Raw genomic sequence first — 23,405 nt, forward strand, 5'->3', positions numbered from 1 at the left:
CGCAATTGTGATAAAAAAAAAGTCAGAACTACGAGTTTATAATTCACAATTCTGACTTTTTCAAAAATGTGAGAAAGTCGCCGTTACTAGTTGCACAGTGTTTTTTTTTTTCATACAAATCTTCTTGGAATTTTTATTTTTATTTTAGACAAGCAATACAATTAAAAAAAATTCATCAAATAGCATATTTGTATATTTCTCTTTATTGTGAAATATGAGACAACTGTGAATTATTGTAATCCACAAATAAATGAATGACAAAACTCGATAAAACACATTATAAGAATGTTAGTTACATTTTCTTTCATCTTTGCCTTCTTTTTTTATTTTAGACAATCATTTAACCCCAGAGCGCATAAAGACAAGCGAACACGGCTGCTCATCACATCAGATCCAGATCGCTGAGAGCAGTGTCTGTTGGGATCGGGTTTGGCAGTGTGGACTCTGTAGTGTTTGGAGCAATGCTGTCAGTGACGGGCTTGAACTCTTTCCAGGGTTTGGTGGGACAGTTCAGCGGTGCGCGTTGGGTTGGACTAATGCGCTCCTTGGATTCCTCGGAGGACTCTTTGGGTTTAGGAACAGGACTCGATGGTTTCATCGGCATGGCCCTAAGAGGAGACCAGCCTGGGGGGCGTTTGAATCTTATGAACCCCTGAAAGCAAGATGTTGGTTCATTGAAAATCGATCGCAACACTTAATGATCTATATAATTGAATATAAATCATTTATGAGTAAATATATTGATGGGTGGCTCACCCCCAAGACACCTGTCTGACATTCAACATGCACTTCTGGGACCTCGTGTCTCCAAGGAGCCACATCCACAGTGGAGTTACACTGCAAAACCTCCTAAACAACAACTGTACGTGTGAGGATACACGTGCACATCACAAGTACACTTTCTTTGAATTTGTATGAATTTCAAGATAATAGTGAGAAAAAAGTCAGAATTGCAAGATTTAAACTCACAAGTGCGAGAAAAAGATCAGAATTGCGAGATGTAAACTCACAAGTGGGAGAAAAACATCAGAATTGCGAGATATAAACAAGCAATTGCAAGAAAGCATCAGAATTGCGAAATATTAAACTCACAATTGTGAGAAAAAAGTCAGAATTGCAAGATATAACTCGCAATCGCGAGAAAAGTATCAGAATTGCGAGGTATAAACACAATTACGAGAAAAAGTCAGAATTGCAAGATATAAACTAGCAATTGTGAGAAAAGCGTCCAAATTTCGAGATATAAACTCAATTGCGAGAAAGTCTGAATTTCATTATATAAACTCGCAATTGCGAGAAAAGTGTCAGAATTTCGAGATATAAACACGCAATTGCGAGAAAACCGTCCGAATTGCGAGACATAAACAGCGTCAGAATTTCTAAATATAAATCAGCAAATGTGAGAAAAGCATCCGAATTGCGAGATATAAACTCTCAATTGCAAGAAAAGCGTCAGAATTTCTAAATATAAACTCGCAATCGCGAGAAAAGCGTCAGAATTGGGAGATATAAACTCGCAATCGCGAGAAAAGCGTCAGAATTGGGAGATATAAACTCGCAATCGCGAGAAAAGCGTCAGAATTTCTAAATAGAAATTCGCAATCGCCAGAAAAGTGTCCGAATTGCGAGATATAAACTCTCAATTGCGAGAAAGTCAAAATTTCATTATATATACTCGCAATCGCGAGAACTATAGAAACTAGCAATTGTGAGAAAAGAATTGTTATATAAACTCGGAAATACGACAAAAAAGTTAGAATTAATTATCTATTGTTAATTGTCTTTATCATTTTTCAACTATATTTGAATTATTATTAAGTATATTTTCACACATTTTTACATAGAACTTTCCTTGAACGGTTCGTAATAACACATTTATATATTAATATAACAATTTTCAACATTCTGTCAGGCAAAGAACATCTTTGAGTGTTACTAAAGTGCATTGTGCCATCTCAGACTAAATTAACAGATAATAATGTTTAATATTATAAGTTTTTTTGTTTTTATTTTAAAGAAATGAATACTTTCATTCAGCAAGGATGCATTTAAGACATTTGTATTGTTATAAAAGATTTCTGTTTAAAATAAATGAGATTCAAAGAAACTTGAAAATAAGTGTCACGGTTTCCACTAACATACAAAAAGTGGTTTGAATCTTACGGTTTTCTCCTGCATTGGGTGACACTCCTCAGTAACGAATTTGAAATCCAACCTGGTGCAGTTGCTCTTCTCAATTTTAAACTGCAATTTGTACCTGAATCCAGCAACCACCTACATGTACACATCGAGAAGAGCCACAACACCACAACATTAACACCGCAGCCCAATTCAACAATAAAATAGGGTTCTGTACAGAAGCCCATTGAACCTTTGTGTCTCGTGCCAAGCTCTGCCAGCTGAGCTACAGGATCATGGAAAGAAAAAGTGTACCTGTTTTGTTGCTGATGTCAAGTCCTTAAAGATGTAGAAATGCAGATGATTGACCTCGCTGTTGGCTTTGGTCAAAGAATGAATGAGCGGTTCTCTCAGTTCTTCTGTATGTACGTCCATCTTTTCAGGGCAGCCCAGACAATGGGCAACTTTAGAGGAAATAGCTGGCTCAGCTGTCAGAGAAATGTAGGAAAGAGAGAGTCAAATTGGATGTACTCCACCATCCAGAGTGATTTCAACTTCCTTGTAGTTTGGAAAAACTACACTACCCAAAATCATCAACACAGATCCACCAATCAAGCCAGTGTTAGCATTAAAATGGAAAATCTACTGATATAAGTATTTGTAAATGTTTAAATGTTTTATGTAAGGACTACACATAAATAGTTTTATAACATGGCATTTTTAACCCAATTTCATAATTCGCAGTGCATTATGGGAAGAGTACACAGTTTACAGTTGTCTTCTGATTTTTACTGATTAAATACTTTGAATCAGATGCTGTGATGTCCGGGATGAATCTGAGGATAGTTGAGCAACTCTTGTCTGTCATAAGACATATTAACTCTGGTGCTGTTCGTCCATTATTGATCGAAACATTTTACGTTTTGTTTTTTACTTAATCGGAATGGTACGAAACTTGGTAAAGGTTTTGGCACTTACTGTATGAACACAAAATAAATCATGGACATGATTCAAAAAGGTTAAATGGCCCTGAAAAAAAAAATAACCACACTTTTATTGTACGCGGTCAAAATGAGCACATTTGAAATGAATGGGAGACAAATTTCCTCTAGTGGAACCATTTGGTACTGCGCACAAACACATTTTTTTTTTTAGATATCAACCTCAAATTTGGAAAACAACTTGTTTAGATTTATGGTTTTAGAGTTAAAAATGTTTTGGGAAAATGTATTTCATATAAAATTTGATAACAATAAATGTAAAACTTTATAAACTTTTTTCACTTCAGCAATAATCTGACGGGTCGTCTGTAAAAAGGGACAAAACTTCAGCCTGTGCTCCAAAGCATTCAAGATTTATGACAGTTTAAGTTGGACATTTCATTTTCAGGTTTATGCTCAAAAAAGTGAATAAATTGATTATAACTACTGCATAAATATTATTTAGTATCATAAAATCCCCTAAAAATTTAAAATATTAAATAAAATGCATAATTGAACTAAAATATAGTACAATCATTTCATTGAGAGAGAAAAAAAAGGTTATTTTTGACCGACACAAGAACATCACCAGAGTTGTTTTGCGTTTAAGGCATATTAATTTCCTTTTAATATGGAAAAATGACTATGTGTCATTAGCTGTAAAGTAAAAAAGAAATGAGACATGAGATATTATTATAACATTCAGCTGGCAGCCATAGTACAACATACCTGAACAGTCGTGCACCAGTAACTCTTGACCTGCTTCTGTAAACTGGACTTTTGCATGACAGATTCTGAGTGCCTGAGGAACCACAAAAAAAAATGTCTTGTTACCCCAAGACAAGAAAGACAGTTATTTCAGAAATAAGAAGCCATGCTATAATGTAGGGGTGTAGCTGTACATGTATTCGTCCCAAACCGTCACAGTACGGACATCACGGTTCAGTGCATACAGTCAGACGAATATCCACACTCCAATACAGAAGGGGGCGCTCACGGTAATGCAACGCTGTTTGCTAACCACCACAACAGGAAAAAGAGCAGAAGAAAAGACGATCTATGCACCAACCCAAAACAAGAGTTCAGAAGGCATGCAAGCGCTTGATAGTCTATGCGCTGAGTTTCGAATGATTTTTGTGACACGCTCAAGAAACTTCAGGGATAGGAAACCGAAAAGAGGCATTCTGTTTCTTTACTTTAAAAACGCACAATGTTTTGCTTTTATTGTGAGTGTACATAAAAGTAAACCTTTACAGTTTCTTACTGATAAGAATCTATGTATTTTAAGTGTTTTCCTCTGTTATAGGGAGACAAAATCATTTTGTCAGGGTTGGAGGTGGTGAAAGGAGCGAGGACTCAAGTGCAGAGTTGATGGGCTTTTAATAATAATAATAAAAATAATACAAAACAAAACAGACAACAAAACTACCCAGAGGGGGATGAAATGACTTGACTTGACAGTAGGGAAACACACAGTGTACATACGACAACAAACCAGCACACTGAAAACACAATGAGAATAAATAGGGAGCAATCAAGGCAGGTAACGAGGGAGGACAGGTGGAGCAAATGAACCAATAATCAGGTAACAAGGTGGGCGGGGTTAGACAATCGACAGGAGAGCACATGACACAAGGAAAACACATGACAAGCCATGTGCTCACACCAAACATGACAAAAAACTCAAGCACATGGCCAGTAAAACAAAATCACAAGCCATGTGCTCACACAAAACGAGACATGAACACGCAGCTAATGAAAACACTCATAGGCCGCGTGTTCACACAAAACATGACAACATGAAAGCACATAGCCAGTGTAAAACACAACCTGTGTGCTACACAGTACAAGACAAAACATGACATGAAAGCATGCGGCCGATGTAAACACGAACCGCGTGCTACACAGGACGCAACAACACACGCAGGCGGAAGAACGTGCGGCTCGAGCGCACGAGAACGAGCGAAACGGGCAACGGGCTCTGGGACAGCCTTCGGGAGCTTGGGCGGAGTCGGCATGACTGGCAGCTTGTCCGCACAAGCTGCCAGTCATGCCGACTCCGCCCAAGCTGGCGACAAGGCGAGGTGCTGGGGTGTCGTCAGCAGGGCCAGCCGTGTGAGACCCAGACCCACCGTGGATTCAGCAGTTCAACTTGTCCGTTTACAGCAAGGTAACAAATCACTCAAGGACCACACCCGAGATTTCCTAGACTTGCGCATCTCACCGACTTTCCTGATTTTGCCCTTATTGACTTTTATTGTTATGGACATAATGATCGCTACCAATCCAAACTCCTCATGGATTGTCTTCCTTGAGGATCACTGGTTGAGTTTTTGGACTATGCACTGTTGCTGGCCGGTTCCTCTTTTACTGTGAGTTTTGCCAACGAGAAGCCCTGCTGTCACATGTCTGTCCTGTGATGCACATGGGTGTTTTGTTATTTTGGGCCATGTGCTCTGGTCATTGTCTGGTCCCTCCCCCTTGTTATCTGATTATTGGTTTATTTGTCCCACCTGTCCTCCTCGTTACCCTCCTTTGTTTGCCTCCCTATTTAGTCTCCCTGTGTTTGCTGTCCTGTGCTGGATCGTCATTGTTGGTCATGGTATGTGTTTGTATGTTGCGTCCCTTCATGTTTTCCCTGCGTCAAGTCAAGTCTGTTCGGTTCTGTTTTTCCCCCTCGGGGTAGTTTTTGTTGTGTTTGTTTCATTTTTTTATTATTTAATAAAGAAATTAAACCCTGACCTGCATTTAAGTCCTCGCTCCACCACCGTATCGTGACAGAACGATCCAGCCACAAAGGAGGACTTAGCAGAGATGGGTATCTTCCTCTTCCCGTCTCCCAGTTCCAGGGGTGCGGAGGATGATACTGCAAATACAGGGACTCAGCGTAGAAGGGGCTCACACCATCTGCCAGCCTCCACTGCCTGCAACCCCATATACCAGCGCATGTTCCAGGTCACAGCACTAAGGTCCCTCCGTCAACGGGGGACTGACCTGAGGGAGTTTGCCCGTGAGTTCAGGAGTGTTGCTGAGGGGCTGGAATACAATGACGCGGCTCTCAAGGACTTATTTAGTTTGGCCCTTGATGAACCCCTCAGCCTGGAGAGGATGTTTGGCAAGGAGCACCTTTCTCTTGAGGGGTTGGTGGATTTCTTAACTGAGCCTGCTGCCTTCCCGGAGGCCTTCCCGGAGCCTGCTGCCTTCCCGGAGCCCGCTGCCGTCCCGGAGGCCTTCCCGGAGCCCGCTGCCGTCCCCGAGGCCTTCCCGGAGCCCGCTGCTGTCCCGGAGGCCTTCCCGGAGCCCGCTGCCGTCCCGGAGGCCTTCCCGGAGCTCGCGGAGCCCGCTGCCGTCCCGGAGGCCTTCCCGGAGCTCGCGGAGCCCGCTGCCGTCCCGGAGGCCTTCCCGGAGCCCGCTGCCGTCACGGAGGCCTTCCCGGAGCCCGCTGCCGCCCCGGAGGTCTTCCCGGAGCCCGCAGCCGCCCCGGAGGCCTTCGCAGACGTCACGTCTGCCGATCCAGTGTCTCCAGACGGGATGGCCGCCGCTGAGCCGGTGTCTGTTGCTGTTCCTGAGCCGGTGTCTGTTGCTGTTCCTGAGCCGGTGTCTGTTGCTGTTCCTGAGCTGGTCTGTTGCTGTTCCTGAGCCTGTGTCTGTTGCTGTTCCTGAGCCGGTGTCTGTTGCTGTGCCGTGGTCGCCCGAGTGGCCGTCTCCACCGTGGCCCCCCGAGGGGTCTTCACCGCCCTGGCCCCCCGAGGGGTCTTCACCGCCCTGGCCGCCCGAGGGGTCTTCACCGCCCTGGCCGCCCGAGGGGTCTTCACCGCCCTGGCCGCCCGAGGGGTCTTCACCGCCCTGGCCGCCCGAGGGGTCTTCACCGCCCTGGCCGCCCGAGGGGTCTTCACCGCCCTGGCCGCCCGAGGGGTCTTCACCGCCCTGGCCGCCCGAGGGGTCTTCACCGCCCAGGCCGCCCGAGGGGTCTTCACCGCCCTGGCCGCCCGAGGAGTCTTCAGTTTCGCCCTGACCGCCTGATGAACTGTCTGCTTTGCCCTGGCCTCCCAAGAATAAGCGGTCTGTCCCTCCCGTCCCGCCCTGGTGTTTCCTTTCCTGTCCCGCCCTGGCCTTATGGAGCGTCTGGTAGCCGCTCCGTAGGGAGGGGGTAATGTCACATGTCTATCCTGTGATGCACATGGGTGTTTTGTTATTTTGGGGTCATTGTCTGGTCCCTCCCCCTTGTTATCTGATTATTGGTTTATTTGTCCCACCTGTCCTCCTCGTTACCCTCCTTTGTTTGCCTCCCTATTTAGTCTCCCTGTGTTTGCTGTCCTGTGCTGGATCGTCATTGTTGGTCATGGTATGTGTTTGTATGTTGCGTCCCTTCATGTTTTCCCTGCGTCAAGTCAAGTCTGTTCGGTTCTGTTTTTCCCCCTCGGGGTAGTTTTTGTTGTGTTTGTTTCATTTTTTTATTATTTAAAGAAATTAAACCCTGACCTGCATTTAAGTCCTCGCTCCACCACCGTATCGTGACACCCTGCAATCCCAAAGTACCCACCAAACCCAAATGTTTCCATACTCCAACTGTCATGTCAGTAGTTAGTCAGGCTACGTAGTTATACAGTAGTTCTACAAAGCCCTCTGCCAAGATGGCCGCCACCACGCCAGAGCCCATTGGCAAGATGGCCGCCGCCACGCCAGAGCCCTCTACCCAGATGGCCACCCACACACGAGCCCTCTGCCAAGATGGTCGCCGCTGCCACCCCTGAGCCCTCATAGGTTGCCATGTTGACCATATGGGCTACGGCTGTCTTGTGTGTGTGGAGTGCACACACATCGGCTCCAGCCCCTGACCAGAGTCCAGTGAAGGCTCCAGTCCCAGAATTCAGTCCAAAGCTCTGCCCAGTGCCCACTCTCGTCCCAGAGCTCCACTCTGTGGCTGCTTGAGCCCCTGAGTTCGCTCCAGCTCATGAGCCTGTTCCAGAGTTGGCGCCACTCTGGCCCCCTGAACTATCTGCTCCGCCCTGGCCCCCTGAACTGTTTGCTCCGCCCTGGCCCCCTGAACTATCTGCTCCGCCCTGGCCCCCTGAACTATCTGCTCCGCCCTGGCCCCCTGAACTATCTGCTCCGCCCTGGCCCCCTGAACTATCTGCTCCACCCTGGCCCCCTGAACTATCTGCTCCGCCCTGGCCCCCTGGACTGTCTGCTCCACCCTGGCCCCCTGAACTATCTGCTCTGCCCTGGCCCCCTGGACTGTCTGCTCCACCCTGGCCCCCTGGACTGTCTGCTCCACCCTGGCCCCCTTAACTGTCTGCTCCGCCCTGGCCCCCTGAACTATCTGCTCCACCCTGGCCCCCTGAACTGTCTGCTCCGCCCTGGCCCCCTGAACTGTCTGCTCCACCCTGGCCCCCTGAACTATCTGCTCTGCCCTGGCCCCCTGAACTATCTGCTCCAGGGGGTGGTGAAGGGGGTGGTGATGGCGCAATGGATAAGACACATGCCTTTGGTGTGAGAGACCCGGGTTCGAGTCCACTGTGAGACACCAATGTGTCCCTGAGCAAGACACTTAACCCCTACTTGCTACAGAGGCGTGCGACCTCTGATATATAGCAATTGTAAGTCGCTTTGGATAAAAACGTCAGCTAAATGAATAAATGTAATGTAAAATGCTCCACCCTGGCCCCCTGAACTATCTGCTCCGCCCTGGCCCCCTGAATGTCTGCTCCCCCCTGGCCCCCTGGACTGTCTGCTCCGCCCTGGCCGTCTGTCCTGCCGTAGTCTCCAGGTCCTCTTCCTCTCCATAGACTTGGCCCTCCATCCCTCCCCCTCTGCTCCACCTCCATCCTGGACTGTTTAGAAGCCGCTTCTTTGAGGGGGGATAATGTCATGATCACTAGCTGGAGTGCCCTTGATGGCCTCCAGAGGGCACTCCACCCCGGACAATCACCACATTTTCACGGACTCCATTCCCCATAATCCTTTGCCCAGACTAATCAGCCATGATAACATTCACCTGAGTTACTTCATGAGTTATCTCACCCAATAATAGCCTGGTTATCTCAGTCATTCATGGCGAAGTCTTGCCTACTGCTACTCTGCATTTCTGAGCATTCTCCCTGGTTTCATGTCTCTTGGTTCTTCGATTTTTGCCCGTTTCTTGGATTCCGCCTTTGCCTGTTTGTTTATTTGGACTGCCTTCCTGTGCTTGACCCTTTGCCTGTGTTTGGATTACTGTTCTGGATATCTCAATAAAAGCTGCATTTGGATCTCAACCTTTGTGTCTCAGAGCAGTCCGTAACAGTAGGCTACACACAACATGTTATTCAAACCAACTATTCCTTAATAGGGATCCACCGATATGAACATTTTGGCCGATCCCAATAACTCTTTATGTTCGAAAGCTGATAACCAATATATTGGACGATAAATCTAAATCCAAATTTTTGTATAATTTTTGAGAGTCTGATTACAGAAGTCTCATTAAAAGCCATGTCCCAAACACACAATTATAATACAGATAATACAATATATGACAGACTTGTGCTTATATAATCAAACCTACGCCACTGTATCAGCCAATGCCGATATGGTGGCCGATATATTGTGCATCCCTATTCCTTTTTGAGGATTGTGTCTTCAAGCTTGCTCTCATCTTGTAGCCAATGAGTATAAACGAAAACTAATCCAACTTGCAAGGAAAACTCTTTATGTAGAAATTATTGTTAAAAAATTCAATTTAATAAGAAATTTGCGGGAGCTGCAGGGAAGTGCGACCTACCGACCCATAGCTCACTAGCTCCCCAAGTGCATCCCTATTCATTCATTTTTATTCTAAGCAATCAGGAATCTGGAGGGAATTGGCAAGAGTGCATTCTGTTCATTGCTTAGTGTTTACTACACTATAGGAGGCTATAATGTACCAACTACCTCAGGGGATTAAATGCTGCTAGGTGGTAAAACTGTAATTTACACTACTGTCTGTTCAAAATAATTAAAAAAAACTGTTTAAAAGTAAAAGGATTTGTTGCTTTTTCCTGTTGTACCGAACTCGTATCGAACCGTGACACCAAAACCGTGGTTCGGACCGAACCGTGACTTCTGTGTGCCGTTACACCCCTAATATAATGTGACTAGGGTCATGGATAAAGGCTGTTGTCAGGCTAGATTATTGATCGTGATTGGTCAATAGTGGCATTGTGCAATCAAAATGTTGTATAGTTAATTCTAACCTGTATAACTGATATTTTTTAGATTTCTTGCATAGCTGTTTCTAAATGTTGGGGTTTATTTTGCGATAATGAATGTACTTAGAGTAGATAACTTCGTCAGATCATACCGTATCTACTCGCTGCAGGTAGTCGCACTGATGCCAAAGCTTGTCTCCTCCCGCGGGACAATCGCTCTCTCTGCTTGTGAAGCGCACAAACAGAACATCCCCCGATTCATTCTGAGCCTGTGAAAATTACAGCGTTGTACTAAAGAAAGTTGCGTATATCTGCAAAATATTGTTGAATGCAAAGAGCAAAACTCCTACCTTTGTAGCCTCCAGGATTTCATAGAGAGCCAGTTGAGCGCCTTCGGTTAATATCTTGTTATGTGTTGAAAGAGTTAAATTGACAACATCTTCCACACGTTTATCGTCACACGGGATGCTAGTGTCAGTTTGTCCATGTCCCACAGAACAGTAAAGCCAAGCTAAAGCAAAAACCACCAAGATCTTGTCCCGCATCATGGTGTCATGAACGTCTCTGCTCTTCTGGAAACCCAACGGTGTTGGACTGAAAGGGTTCAGAAATGTTCCCACTGGACTCTATCCACCCCTGTAATGATTTACTCACTGCTTTATCGCTCAATTCTGTCTCTATCTGGACCACCAGTCCAAATATGGTGAGCTGGTATTCAGCAGCTGTAATGCAAATGTTTACTCATTTGAGACGCTCTCGACAACACGCATACTTCTCTGAATCACTAGTCCAACTCCAAACCAATGATAAGAGACCTTCACAGAGACCTTCGCATGATGGTGCACAATTTGACTTCAGATCCCAGTTTTAACATTTTATTATGGTGGACAATCTGTCCCCAAAAAAATCAATCCATGTGTTCTGGACACAAACATTAGCTGTCAAGCCAAAAGAAAGTTGTTTGTCCAGTTTGCTTACAAAGAGATTATTGATTATATAGCTTTTTGGATATATTTTACGTACAGTATTTATCTCAAGTATTCATATTATTGTGAGTTACACAATAAATAAATAAAAAGTCCATAACAGAGACAAACACGCAGCATTTACCAGTGGCTAAGCAAATTGACAAAAGTAGCTGTGTGTATTTAAGGGAATACTTTGTCCCCTCTACCTTTGACCTGTGCTGTGTGTTTTCCTCTCATGAAATTAAAGAAATGATCTCACATCGAATTCAGTCTACCGAGCTGCTACTTGAATGTACTTAAGATAATTTACTAATAACTACATAATTTATTTAAAACAAATTTTGTTGAAAAATCAGGTAAAAATGCTACAGTAATATTAATTGTTTATTTACTTTACATTACCACATATATTAAATATTTATATAATAATTGTTCAAATTGTTTTTCTATGTAAAAAAGCATGACTTTCATTTACAGTGAAAAACAGTAACAGGATGTTCTCAGAACTTTATGTGATGCTTTACATTTAGTTATATTTCTGTTACTTTTGTTTTTAGTTATGTGCTCATTAATACAGAAACGTAACCTATCCCATATGCCTATGTCTGCTGTATAGTAGTTTTTTGCTGTAAGTGTTTGTCCTTTATCTGTTTTGCTCATCTTGAAGCGTCGTATCACTCAAAATAGCAGCCAAGCAGAAATCAGCACTCAGTGAGGAATACCTAGCATTATACCCTCAATTATTAAACATATCCCTTAAAAATGATGCCCATAGGTTGTCTTTAAGGAGGAAAACTCATTGTGTGAGACGTACAGTAGGTATAGTTTTAGCGGTGTCAATAGGGATCGTATTTGATCAGTATAGACCAGGTACCACGGTTCGAAGCCCACGTGATTCTCGGATTTATTGAAAAGTTTAACCATCATAGAGTGAACGTGTTTTAGGACCTGTCATTTTAAACATTAATGCGATTTTAAACCATTTAAGTCGCGAAAGAGAACTCAATTTGTAACTCGAGTGCTGTTTTCGAGCCGCGCAGATGCACATGAACACCGACGTCCCTTCTCTTTCACGTCTATTTGTGTTTGAACGGACATATACACGCAATGTCAAAACGCCCGTCTCGGTGAGCATCCTCATAAACACAGTCGCTTATGGCTTATGTGAACATAAACGAAAGAAAACGCTTGAGCGTGAAGCTCAACTTCCATACGATATGAATTGAAAACGTCTCAGTTACGTATGGTAACCCTCGTTACCTTCGGGGGTTCTCCTGGTGAGAAGAACACCATTTGACAACGAACAGGTTCCACTTCAGTAGAGGCGCCTCTTAGATTGGGCTCTAGCGGAAATTATGGTGTCTACCACCGCCTGGGGTAGGTCACCTCGAACCCCTGCGTCCCGTCCAGGGACCAGACATGGAGTTTCCAGAGGTCTGGACGCGCGTGCCATAGGGTGCCCCGTCTCTGAGAAAGCAGGTCCTTTCTCAGAGGAATGGGCCAAGGAGGGGCTGTCACGAGGAGCATGAGTTCTGGGATCCAGGTCTGGTTGGGCCAGTAAGGCGCAACTAGCAGTCCTTGTCCTCCCTGACTTTGCACAGTGTTTGTGTGACAAGGCCCACTGGGGAAAACGAATACTTGCGTAGGCCCCGGGGCCAGCTGTGTGCCTGCGCATCCATGCCGAGGGAGCTCTCGGTCAGGGAATAAAACAACTGGCAGTGCGACGTGTCCGGGGCGGCAAACAGATCTACTTGTGCGGTCCCGAAGCGCCTCCAATTTGGCTGGACCACCTGGGGATGGAGTCTCCATTCTCCCGGAAACACCTGCTGCCGCGAGAGCTCGTCAGCGGCACGGTTGAGCACGTTTGATATAAGTTGCACGAACCGACCTCAGATGCATCTGACTCCAGAGGAGAAGACCTTGTGGCATGGCGAGCGTAGACCACCCTGATGGAGAATGTAGACAGCAGCCGTAGTGTTGTCCGTACGGACCAGTGCACGCTTGCCTCGTAGCGGCCCTTTGAGGCGGCTCAACGCAAGATACTGCTAGCAACTCGAGGCAATTGATGTGCCACTGCAATTGGGTCCCTGTCCACAGACCCGAGACTGCACGCCCGTTGTACGTGGCAGAGGCATCCGTGAAGATCACAGCATGTACACTTGTTCTAGGGGAACACCTGCCCGTAGAAACCAAGGGTCCGACCACAGGCTGAAGGTTTGACGGCAGTGCGGGGTGATACGAACCTGGTACGAGCCGCGTTGCCACGCCCATCTCGGGACTCGGCCTCATATGAAGCAATCCGTCACAGCGGCTGCGGATGCCATATGCCCTAGAAGCCTCTGAAAGGGTCTCAGTGGGGACGCTGTTCTGCGTTTCAAGCAGTTCAACACCGACTGAACACGTGCCTCTGTGAGGCCTGCTGTTAGGTTGACCGAGTCCAACTCAAGAAAAGAGATCCTTTGCACGGGGGCGAGTTTGCTCTTCTCTTCTCCCAGTTGACCTGAACCCCCAACTGGCTGAGGTGACTGAGCACCATGTCCCTGAAGTGATCCCGATTACGCCGACGTAACAAAATTTCACCTAATTTCTGTACCTGAATACTGTTAGACTTACCTGAAAAACATAAAGCACTGTTTATTTCATCCGTATCTTTGTTTTATTGTATTTATCTATGCTTAATAATCATTTTTTATTATTATTATTTGATTCACTCCCCTACAAAATCACCCAATCATTCTAGAAGGATTCATTCTTTCCAAGCAGAGCTATTCAATCATCTGGTGAAATTGCTTTCGTATTGCAATATATTGCAGAAAAACAAAATATTTCAATGTCAGTTTCCCCCCCCCCCCAATATTGTGAAGCCCTAGCATAAAAACAAGAGGTTAAAAAGGTTCACCCACAAATTTTTGGCATCAAAAAGACTACCTGCATGTTGGTAAGGTTTTATTTTTACAAACAATATTTTGTGTTGGTACATTGACAAAAAAATCTAAACTTTTAACTCAGAAATAGGAAAGGTTTTTGAATGATTTGCATATATAATGTATTTTTGAGTAATAAACTTGACAGTAAAATAGTTTCACATCTTTCATCCATAAATGTAGTAATTATTGGTAAGATTCTCATGAACATCTCTTTATTGATCTCTCTCTCTCTCTCTCTCTCTCACACACTTTTCCACCTCTCTCCTCCAGCTGATCATTATCACAATCAGCGCACAATCAGGGGACCCCAGTTTGTCTCTCAATCCTAGAGGGAATTCTGCCGACAGATCGGGGCATCTACCGGTCTGTCGTCAGGATTTCACCCACAAACTAACGGGCAAGCCGAACGGGCTAACCAAATTCTCGGTCGTATGCTCCGCAGTCTGGCATTCCTGAATCTTTTGTCCTGGTGTGAGCAATTACCGTGGGTGGAGTACGCCCATAATTCTCTACCCTCGTCCGCCACAGGGTTATCCCCGTTTCATTGTTGCCTCGGTTACCAACCACCTCTGTTCCCATCTCAGATGCCAAGTCCTCCGTTCCCTCGGTGCAAGCATTCATTCAACGGTGCAAACGCACTTGGAGAAGGGTTAGAACTGCCCTTCGTCGCTCCAAGATTCGCACTCGTCCGGCCGCCGATCGACGTCGCGTCAAGGCCACGAGATATGTTTCCGGCCAGAAGGTGTGGCTTTCCACCCTAAACTCACCCCCTCAGTCCTGTTCCCGTAAGTTAGCACCTCGTTTCATCGGACCTTTTCCAATTGATAAGGTCCTTAGCCCGGTAGCCGTCAAACTCAGATTGTCCCGCAATCTGCGGCGCGTCCACCCCGTGTTCCATGTGCCTTGTATAAAACCTGTTATTCGGCTGATTGCCACCTCACCTGTTTTCTCTTTGGCCTGATTTTATCTGCTACTTCTAGTTACCTTTCTCCCTGCTTCTTTGCCAGATTATTGTTTGCAAAGGATTCTCTCTCGTACCTTCTACGTTGACCATCCTCTTCGCTATCGCCTTCGGGAACCCCTTGTCTTGTCTTGTCTTGTCCTGTCTCGCTACTTCCTCTGGTACGTTAATTCTGTTCTCTGCCCAGCTGTCCTGCTGCCCGTGACCTTCACCTTATCGCACCTGTGAGTCTCCACTACTGGTCTGGGGATTGAGTCTCCCTCGCTGTTTACCAATTCCTACCCTGGGACCACCGGTGTTGACCAGCCAGGTTTTTGTCTTTTGTTTTCTCCAGTACTGCGTCCGCGTGACGGCAGTCGGCAGACTCCTATGTTACCTTTTCAATAAACTTTGTTTCTCTATCAGCCTCTGCCCTTGGGTCCTCTGTTATCACTGACAAAGATCATGTCATCCACATTTTTCAAAATTTAGCTACAACATGGATTGCACCTTCTCATTTTCAGTATTTTCTAAAATGTTTAAAATAAAATAAAAACACAAGAAACTTGCACACACAAAAGGCCAAAAAAAAAAAAAAAGCAGCCAAGTGAAGGGAAGTAAAAAAGTGAACGGAGCACATAAAGTGTGAACTGACGTGTCTGGGCAATCTGCTCTTCGTTCACACCTTGCACAATTCAAAAATAACAAAAGATGTGTATCTCCAGTGTTTAAGAAATGTGCTAATTTTGTCCGTGTTTTTCAGTTAGCTTCAGAAAAACATGCATATTTGAGCACAGTAAAAGGGATAGTTCACCCCAAAAAATGAAAATTGTAATTTACTCACCCTCAGGTTTCTTTCTTCTGCTGAACACTAAAGATGTTTTGAAGAATGTCAGTAACCAGACAGTTGCTGGACCCCATTGACTTCCATTGTATTTTTTTTCCCATTATGGAAGTCAATGGGACCAGTTAACTGTCTGGTTACTGACATTCTTCAAAACATCTTTAGTGTTCAGCAGAAGAAAGAAACATGAGGCTACAACATTTTTTGGTGAACTATCCTTTTAATAAACTTGTTGTTAGTTGTGATGACGATGTTGTGGAAGTTTTTAAACGCTCACATTCAACTTACGTATTTGAATGAAAAGTTTTTGCCAATTGAATGAAAAACAACTAAATTTTTAATTGTCTTTAGGAAAAGTGAGCTTTGACATTGAACCATTTGAGGCATTAAATGCATTTTTCTCCAACAAAAAAGCATGAGTGGCAACATTTTGTCCTAAATTTGGGTTCAGACTCCAGAACTGGCACCAGTGATGTCCAGACCCGACTCTACGGCCGTACTCCTGTTTCTCGTCGCACAGTTGTCTAAATTGCCTAAAACTCAAATTAAAAAAATAAAACTACACTACTATAGAGTCATTACTCATATCATTACTAATTGTGGGCTTGGCTAAAATGCTTCCTGGTGTCAGACAACTGCAGACAGCATCATAAGGGTCCTCCTTCACAACCACACAGGCATTAGTCAAACGCCGACACTATAACAGCATCTGCTCTGCTACCCGACGACCACGATCTCAAAATGACTCGCACACGTCGACCCGTCGCTCTGTTTCTCATGCTGTCTTCCCTGCATTGGCTAGGTGAGTCCATTTGCTTTTCCATTTGAATCAAATTATTCCACAAACTTGTGATTTACAATGAGAAATTCAACTTTTTAGAAACGAAATTGTTCAGATGCACAAAGCAACACTGAGTTGATGTACCAGTATCCGTAGTTGCTTGTGATGCCTGATAATGGTTAACACTTCTTCACGAGTGGTGCATGCAGTTTGAAGCCCCCCGTTGTGCTTACAGGAAGTCCTCTAGCCTCAAACTCTCTTGACCTTTCACACTCGGCAGCTTCCAGTCATGAAGTTCCTGCCGTCAACAGCAGAGGTGCTCCCAAGAGACCCGTCCTGCAGCCCAAAGAAACGGCCCCCCCCCAGGTCACCTACACACTCAAGAACCTTAAAGGAGAAGTGTGTGTGAGGGCCAGTTTAGGAGTGGAGTTTGTGGTCAGAGAGAACAAAGTAAGCTTGTTATGCTCTCAGCACTTTTATCCATCCTCTCAGCATTTTCCTGCTCGGGGTGAGAACTCACTTGGTTGACCACTAACATCGGCAACGGCTCACTCCTCTCTCAGGAACTATGTGTGCAGAAACTGGTGTTTTGGGTACAACAGCTTTGCACTGGGACAGTTTCATTAAGCTTAACGTATGAATATGCACCATTTGGGAGTAATAAAGCAACAATATTATATATACAGTAGGCAACATTTGAAGTGGATCAAAGCCTTTCATCAAAGTTTTAAATTAATTTTGAACAATACCCGTTCTTGTCTTCGGAGAACTTTGAACTTTGTTGATCCACTTCAAATATTGACTACTATATCTATATCTATATAGATATATTACAAGTTAATATAGGCTACTTTAAATGTACTAAATTCCAGCTTCATCATTACAAATTACAAGTTATTATTAAAGTATATTACTTAAGATGTAAGTGGGTCAAAAGCACTGTAAAAAGTTCAGCTAATTACATATGATATCAATTTAAACTGTAATACATTTTAATTTAACTTTACTTTCAGATCACACTTAAGTATATTATTTTAAAGTATATTTTTTGTGTAATAATTTTTTTTTTGTGTACTTCTTTTTCATGAGAGATACCTTTCAAATGAACTGAATCTTGGGATAATATTAATCAATTTAAAAATTATTGCTAATTGTTAATATACTATTAACTTATTAGCTAAACGTATGAATATGCACCATTTGAGAGTAATAGGATTTTGGGGTAAAGCAACAATATATATATATATATATATATATATATATATATATATATATATATATATATATATATATATATATATAACAATACTTTAATAATAATACTAATAAATGTAGCCTACTAAATACTTTAAATGTACTAAATTCCAGATTCATAATTACAAATGACAAGTTTTAAGTATATTACTTAAGATGTACTTAAGTGGGCCAAAACACTCTAAAGTTCAGCTAATTAGATTTAATATAAATTATACATAACATATAAAACATTTTAATTTAACTTGACTCTTAGTTCACGCTTAAGTATATTCAACGTATATTATTTGTGTAATAATTACTGATTTTAAAAGTATACTTTTTTCACAAGAGATACATTTCAAATTAACTGAATTTTGGGATATTATTAATCAGCTTACATTTATTTACTTCCAGCGGTATACTGTGTTTGTTCTTGTAACTGCCAGTTTTGAGGTCTACAGCCAATTGGCCAAATTGCAAAACATTTTTTTTTTGCTACGTTTTCAACCAATATCTTTTTTAACTATGCATTTAGTAAACTCAAAGGATTCAATGTTGAAAATATGATTTTCTGCTGCTACAAATTCTACAAAATCTACTCTGTCCAGTCAGTCAAACCCAATGTGTGTGTCTTGATCTTTAGATCCCAATGGTTTTGATATTGTTAATTTAGTAGGATTTTGATTTCCAGCCTCCATTAATCACATTGCTCAACTTGTATTCCAGAAAAAGTACTATTTCAACCTGGATCCCAGATCGACACAAGCCACGGGAAACTGTAGGAACCAAAAGTCTGTTCTCTCATTGGTTTTTGCAGGTGGAAATCTGGAGTTCACTTTCATCAAGGTACCTACAGTAATATCTGCATTTATGACACCTTTCTCTTGAGGATAAATATGCACAAAACATCTAGCCTTAATGAACATGCAATTCAGTATTTCACCACACTTGCAGGACGGCGATGTCTCCTATGTGAGGACTATCACAGGTCTTCTGATCCCAGCTCCCACTTGTAAAAATTGCCAGAGTAAGTATAAATTACACTGATAGAAAACATCAGGAAGCTGTAATATACTGCCGTTTACACAACATTGTTTTCACATTAAAGACTTTTTATTAGGGATCCCTTATCTTGAAAATAATCATACATAGTGCTGCAGATTAATGGCATATTTCAAGAGAATCGTTCGAATTGGTATAGAAGCATGACATTTGGCACAGATACTCTCTAAGGGTCACTTTTTGGGAAAAAGGCGTTGGCCACCCAAAAATTCAACATGGCGACAATTTTTTCAAGATGGCCACTATTTATGTCAAATGCTCATTATGTAAATCATTCAAACGGTGATGTAGGCATAACATTTTGTGAGAATACTCTCTTCAGAATGTTTTTTTTTTTTAAACGGTGCTTGTCCCTCAAAAATTCAAGATGGCAACCATTTTCTGTGGACTGCACCTTGCCGTGGTGGAGAGGCTTGTGTACTCCAATGAACCTGGGAGCTATGCCGGCGGGGATTTGATATCCCTGGCAAGTTTAACTAAGCCGGACAGGTCAAAGGAGAGGAGGCAGACAAAGCAGACATTATGACTATTTGACAGATATGGTGGCCATCTTGAAAATGGTCGCCACCCTGAATTTTTGAGTGGCACGTACCTTTTTCCAAAAGACTGTTCCTTGAAGAGTATTTCTGCCTACTTTTATGATTGCATCACCATTTGAACAATTGAAATAGTTCATAGTCGACAGGAACGGTGGCCATCTTTAAAAATGGCGACCATCTTGAATTTTTGAGGGACAAGAATCTTTTTCCATTAACATGTTCTTTAGAGAGTATTTGTATCAAATGTTATGCTTGGATCACTGTTTGAATAATTAATATAATAAGCATTGAATAGCAATGGCGGCCATCTTGAAAATTGGCCGCCATATTGAATTTATGAGTGGCCAACGCCTTTTTCCAAAATAGTGGCCCTTAGAGAGTATCTGTGCCAAATTTCATGCTTGTGTACTAAAGTGAACGATTTTTTTACCAATCTGCTGCACTAACAATATTTACATTCATAACACGGGAACGTTTAAATGATAACAATGTACTAAAAATGGAAATGTTTTTCCTTTGCGTTTTTTTGCGTACAGACGACAACGATCTCAAAGCGATCCCCGATCACACGGATCCGTGAAAACTACTAAAAGCGCTGTTTTATTCATGCCAGGCCAGTAGGTGGCGACGTCACTTTGTACAGAAACACTGCGCGCCTATAGACTGAACACGTGATACACATGCGCATGACGTCAGCGTTTTCACAGATTCATGTTTTTGTAGTTTACACGGAGACGGTAACGGTATCGTTTTCAACTTACTTTGAAACTCGTTTTCAAAATTTGCCCCCAAAATGTCGTTGTTGTGTAAATGAACGATCAAAGCACATATAAAAAGTTTTTACGTTTTTAGTTGAAAACAGTGTCGTGTAAACGGACCCTAAGGCCCTGTTCACACGAGAACGCTCGCGGGTGAAAACGTACAAATATTTGATCGGATGTGCCTTCCGTTTAGACGGCGACGGCGTTTTTGGGGCTTAAAAACGCAAAAAAGTGAAACCACCCTCCAGAGTGGAAATCTTAAAAACGTCACGTTCCCGTCGAAAGGGTAAAAACGCAAAAGTCTGCTAGACAGTGAATGCACCGATCTGCTCACGGTGGCTCTCGTCGCGTACGCGGTTACGTCACAGGCATGCGCCAGTACAGGAAAATAACAACAAAAAGACCTTCAAGTTGCTTCAAAAGAGTGTTTTCAGCAGTTGTACGAAATATTCTCAGATAGTATTACTGATCAGAGAAGGCGCATTAATCACCTCCATCAAACTGTTGATGCACCAATTCATGTTGTGTTTTGATTTCGCGCTACTAGCGAGAGAAGTAGAAGGACGGTTGTACGCAGGCGCGCGGACTTGGTGTTGTTGTGTGGCAGTGCTTCACATCGCCACCTAGCCGCCTGGAGTGCACACTACATCGAATATCACACACTTTTGCGTCACCATACGCACACAGATTTCCCCCCATAACGCTCGTCTAAACGCAGAATAAAAAGTGATAACGCAACGCCACTTTTGCGTTTTCTCTTCAGATCGTTTCCGTGTAAACATAGCCTGAGAGTGAGTGTTACAAAAACATGTCAGGTCATATTTCTAGGTCAAAAATACTAAATAAGAATTTATAAAAAAACAAAACATTCATGAAAATGTCAGTGTAAAAACTCATAATGTGTGCCTGTCAGTTGTCAGTTTCCATAAGATTAATTGTTGTTTTAGGATAGTTTTAGGATTAATATAGAGCTGATTACCACATAGCGTAACAACATTGTCCAAATGTAATCCACAGATAAAACCTACATTGGAATCGTGGATCATGAGAAGCTTTTCAAGGCCAAAAATGGCCTGAGCTTCCAATGCAAGTCTGAGACGACTCTGATATTGTCAGACAACCTCCGCCTCAAACTGGTGCCGCTGCAGATCCAAGCCTTTGACCTCGCCAGGGGAGCCTTCGGGAAAGGTCAATATAATTCACATGTAATCAAACGTGATCTATTATATCCTATCAACCTGTTTCCCCAAGAATAAGATGTTTTATCGTGACTTACTTTCAGAGGTTGAGTGCTGGGAGGATTACAACAAACGGATGATCCCGATTGTTCTGGGCGCCGTCGCGGCAGCCATTTGCCTGATAGCAATCCTGACGTATGTGCTGGTGCGCGAGCACCGCAGCCGAGGCTACGAACAGCTCTAGATGTGGAGATGAATCAAGAGATTTCATTGTTTTGCAGTGTGTGTGTGTGTGTGTAACGGTCACCAGCTGGAGTGCCCTTGAGAGCCACTGGGGGCACTCCACAACAGACTATTGCCATTCGCTCAGAAACTACATATCCCATAATTCTCTGATGCCTCGACTCATTGTTTTCACCTGTGTCTCATCTTCTTGTTTGCTCACCATATATAAGCCTGGTTCTTTCTGTCATTCCCTGTGATGTCCTGTTTGTGTCTCACTGCATTTCCGAGCGTGTTTGTTTCTCCAGTCTCCTGGTTTTCCTGATTCTCTGCCTGTCCCCTTGGATGTCTCTCTTTGCCTCAGCCCTTATTAGTTTGTGAGCGAATGGCAATAGTCTGTTGTGGAGTGCCCTCTGCTGGCTCTCAGGGGCACTCCAGCTGGTGACCGGTACAGTGTGGATATTGCTTTACCATTTTAAATGATCTCAGTAAACAATTAAAATACGAGTGACATGAACTGCTGTTGTCAATGTGTTAATTTTTTTTTTTTCATTCTGATGTCTGAAGATTTGGGCCATGTCAAAATGCAAGTATTACAAGTGAATATAAATAAAAAAGCACATTTTTAAATAAGTTAAAATTGATGTTGGTTAATTATAAAGCCTCAACAGGAGAATAATTACCTGAGAGAATTAATTGACAGAATGAAAAACCCTTGTTGAAAAGTGACAACACATAGGCCTATAGGCTAGACAACATTTTTGTGACAACTTTGTCATTTTCGTAAGACTTTAAGGCGTGTGTCTATACAGGAAACATATGCCTACTTTCTAACTTAATTTACCCATTATTATTTAACAAAACAGATATAGTTTAATGCATACTTTACCCAAACCAACGCAGCCTTATATTTCATAGATGTCAGGACGGATTTCGCGGGAAATTGTCACTGGTTCCTGCGTGTTTAGTAGCGGTTTACATTCTTAGTGCATACCGCCACCTACAGGACAGTTGTGCAATCATTTTTTATTTTATTTTATCTTTTAATCTTCAATCAGTATGTTTATTGCTCTGAACAAGAAATATTTTGTTTGTTTCCTTATACATTTTAAAAAACAGGCTGGCAAACACACACACACACACACACACACACACACACACACACACACACACACACTTATCTTCAGTCCACTATTTATCAAAACTTATTTGAATAAACTAATCCATCAAGTTATAGAAAAAAAATATTAATGTCTTATTTACTATTTACCTTTTATTAGTTATTTCTTTGTGGGAGCCGTTTGCATCTGATAAAACACAAACTACTCATTCTATGTAACATTTCCCTACTTCTACTAACCAATTTAAAATATATTTAAACTGATTTGATAGCTCTGATATGACACCGGCTCCTGATTCATTTAGGTTATATACCATTTGCGCCACATTGTGGCCGGTGTGTGTGTGTGTGTGTGTGTGAATTTATATTCATGACAGATTTAAAGCCACACTATTATGTTATAATATATATATATATATATATATATATATATATATATATATATATATATATATATATATATATATATATATATATATATATATATATATATATATATAGGCTTTAAATCTGTTGTGAATATACATTCATTATGCTGGCAAGTAGGCCTATGTTAAGTG

General features: G+C 42.7%; 2 protein-coding genes across 4 annotated transcripts; one reads left to right on the forward strand and one right to left on the reverse strand.

Moving 5' to 3' along the window:
* Positions 1–182: 182 nt before the first annotated feature.
* On the reverse strand, positions 183–22,666 carry kng1 (kininogen 1). Of its 2 annotated transcripts, none has more exons than XM_079592837.1 (10): positions 22,615–22,666; positions 21,602–21,743; positions 21,354–21,502; positions 10,618–10,989; positions 10,420–10,536; positions 3,828–3,900; positions 2,434–2,606; positions 2,164–2,274; positions 757–849; positions 183–652 (listed from the first exon to the last, which is right to left on the reverse strand). In XM_079592837.1, the coding sequence occupies exons 4-10, from the start codon at positions 10,813–10,815 to the stop codon at positions 383–385; spliced, it is 1,035 nt and encodes a 344-aa protein (XP_079448963.1). In that variant the 5' UTR covers positions 10,816–10,989; positions 21,354–21,502; positions 21,602–21,743; positions 22,615–22,666; the 3' UTR covers positions 183–382. The 2 variants fall into 2 exon arrangements, with proteins under 2 accessions (XP_079448963.1, XP_079448964.1); XM_079592838.1 differs by lacking the exon at positions 22,615–22,666 and adding an exon at positions 21,949–22,112.
* Positions 16,605–21,964, forward strand: lamp3 (lysosomal associated membrane protein 3). 2 transcript variants are annotated; one of them, XM_079592839.1, is made up of 6 exons: positions 16,605–16,748; positions 16,963–17,177; positions 18,690–18,809; positions 18,918–18,990; positions 21,343–21,513; positions 21,608–21,964. In XM_079592839.1, exons 1-6 carry the CDS (start codon positions 16,688–16,690, stop codon positions 21,745–21,747), a joined length of 780 nt encoding a protein of 259 aa, XP_079448965.1. In that variant the 5' UTR covers positions 16,605–16,687; the 3' UTR covers positions 21,748–21,964. The 2 variants fall into 2 exon arrangements, with proteins under 2 accessions (XP_079448965.1, XP_079448966.1); XM_079592840.1 differs by having other exon boundaries at positions 16,611–16,748; positions 17,008–17,177.
* Positions 22,667–23,405: the final 739 nt, after the last annotated feature.

This window comes from Phoxinus phoxinus (genome assembly GCF_949152265.1).
Source record: "Phoxinus phoxinus genome assembly, chromosome: 20".
Lineage (NCBI taxonomy): Eukaryota > Metazoa > Chordata > Actinopteri > Cypriniformes > Leuciscidae > Phoxinus > Phoxinus phoxinus.

What these genes read in the sequence shown, in the direction of transcription:
- lamp3 (XM_079592839.1), top strand. Translation starts at nt 16,688, where the DNA reads ATGACTCGCACACGTCGACCCGTCGCTCTGTTTCTCATGCTGTCTTCC. An exon ending in TTGTGGTCAGAGAGAACAAA is followed by an intron (nt 17,178 to 18,689) that starts GTAAGCTTGTTA and finishes CTTGTATTCCAG; the next exon opens with AAAAAGTACTATTTCAACCT. An exon ending in TGGAGTTCACTTTCATCAAG is followed by an intron (nt 18,810 to 18,917) that starts GTACCTACAGTA and finishes CCACACTTGCAG; the next exon opens with GACGGCGATGTCTCCTATGT.
- kng1 (XM_079592837.1), bottom strand. Translation starts at nt 10,815, where the DNA reads ATGATGCGGGACAAGATCTTGGTGGTTTTTGCTTTAGCTTGGCTTTAC. An exon ending in AAATCCTGGAGGCTACAAAG is followed by an intron (nt 10,537 to 10,617) that starts GTAGGAGTTTTG and finishes TAATTTTCACAG; the next exon opens with GCTCAGAATGAATCGGGGGA. An exon ending in TGACATCAGCAACAAAACAG is followed by an intron (nt 2,275 to 2,433) that starts GTACACTTTTTC and finishes GTGTACATGTAG; the next exon opens with GTGGTTGCTGGATTCAGGTA.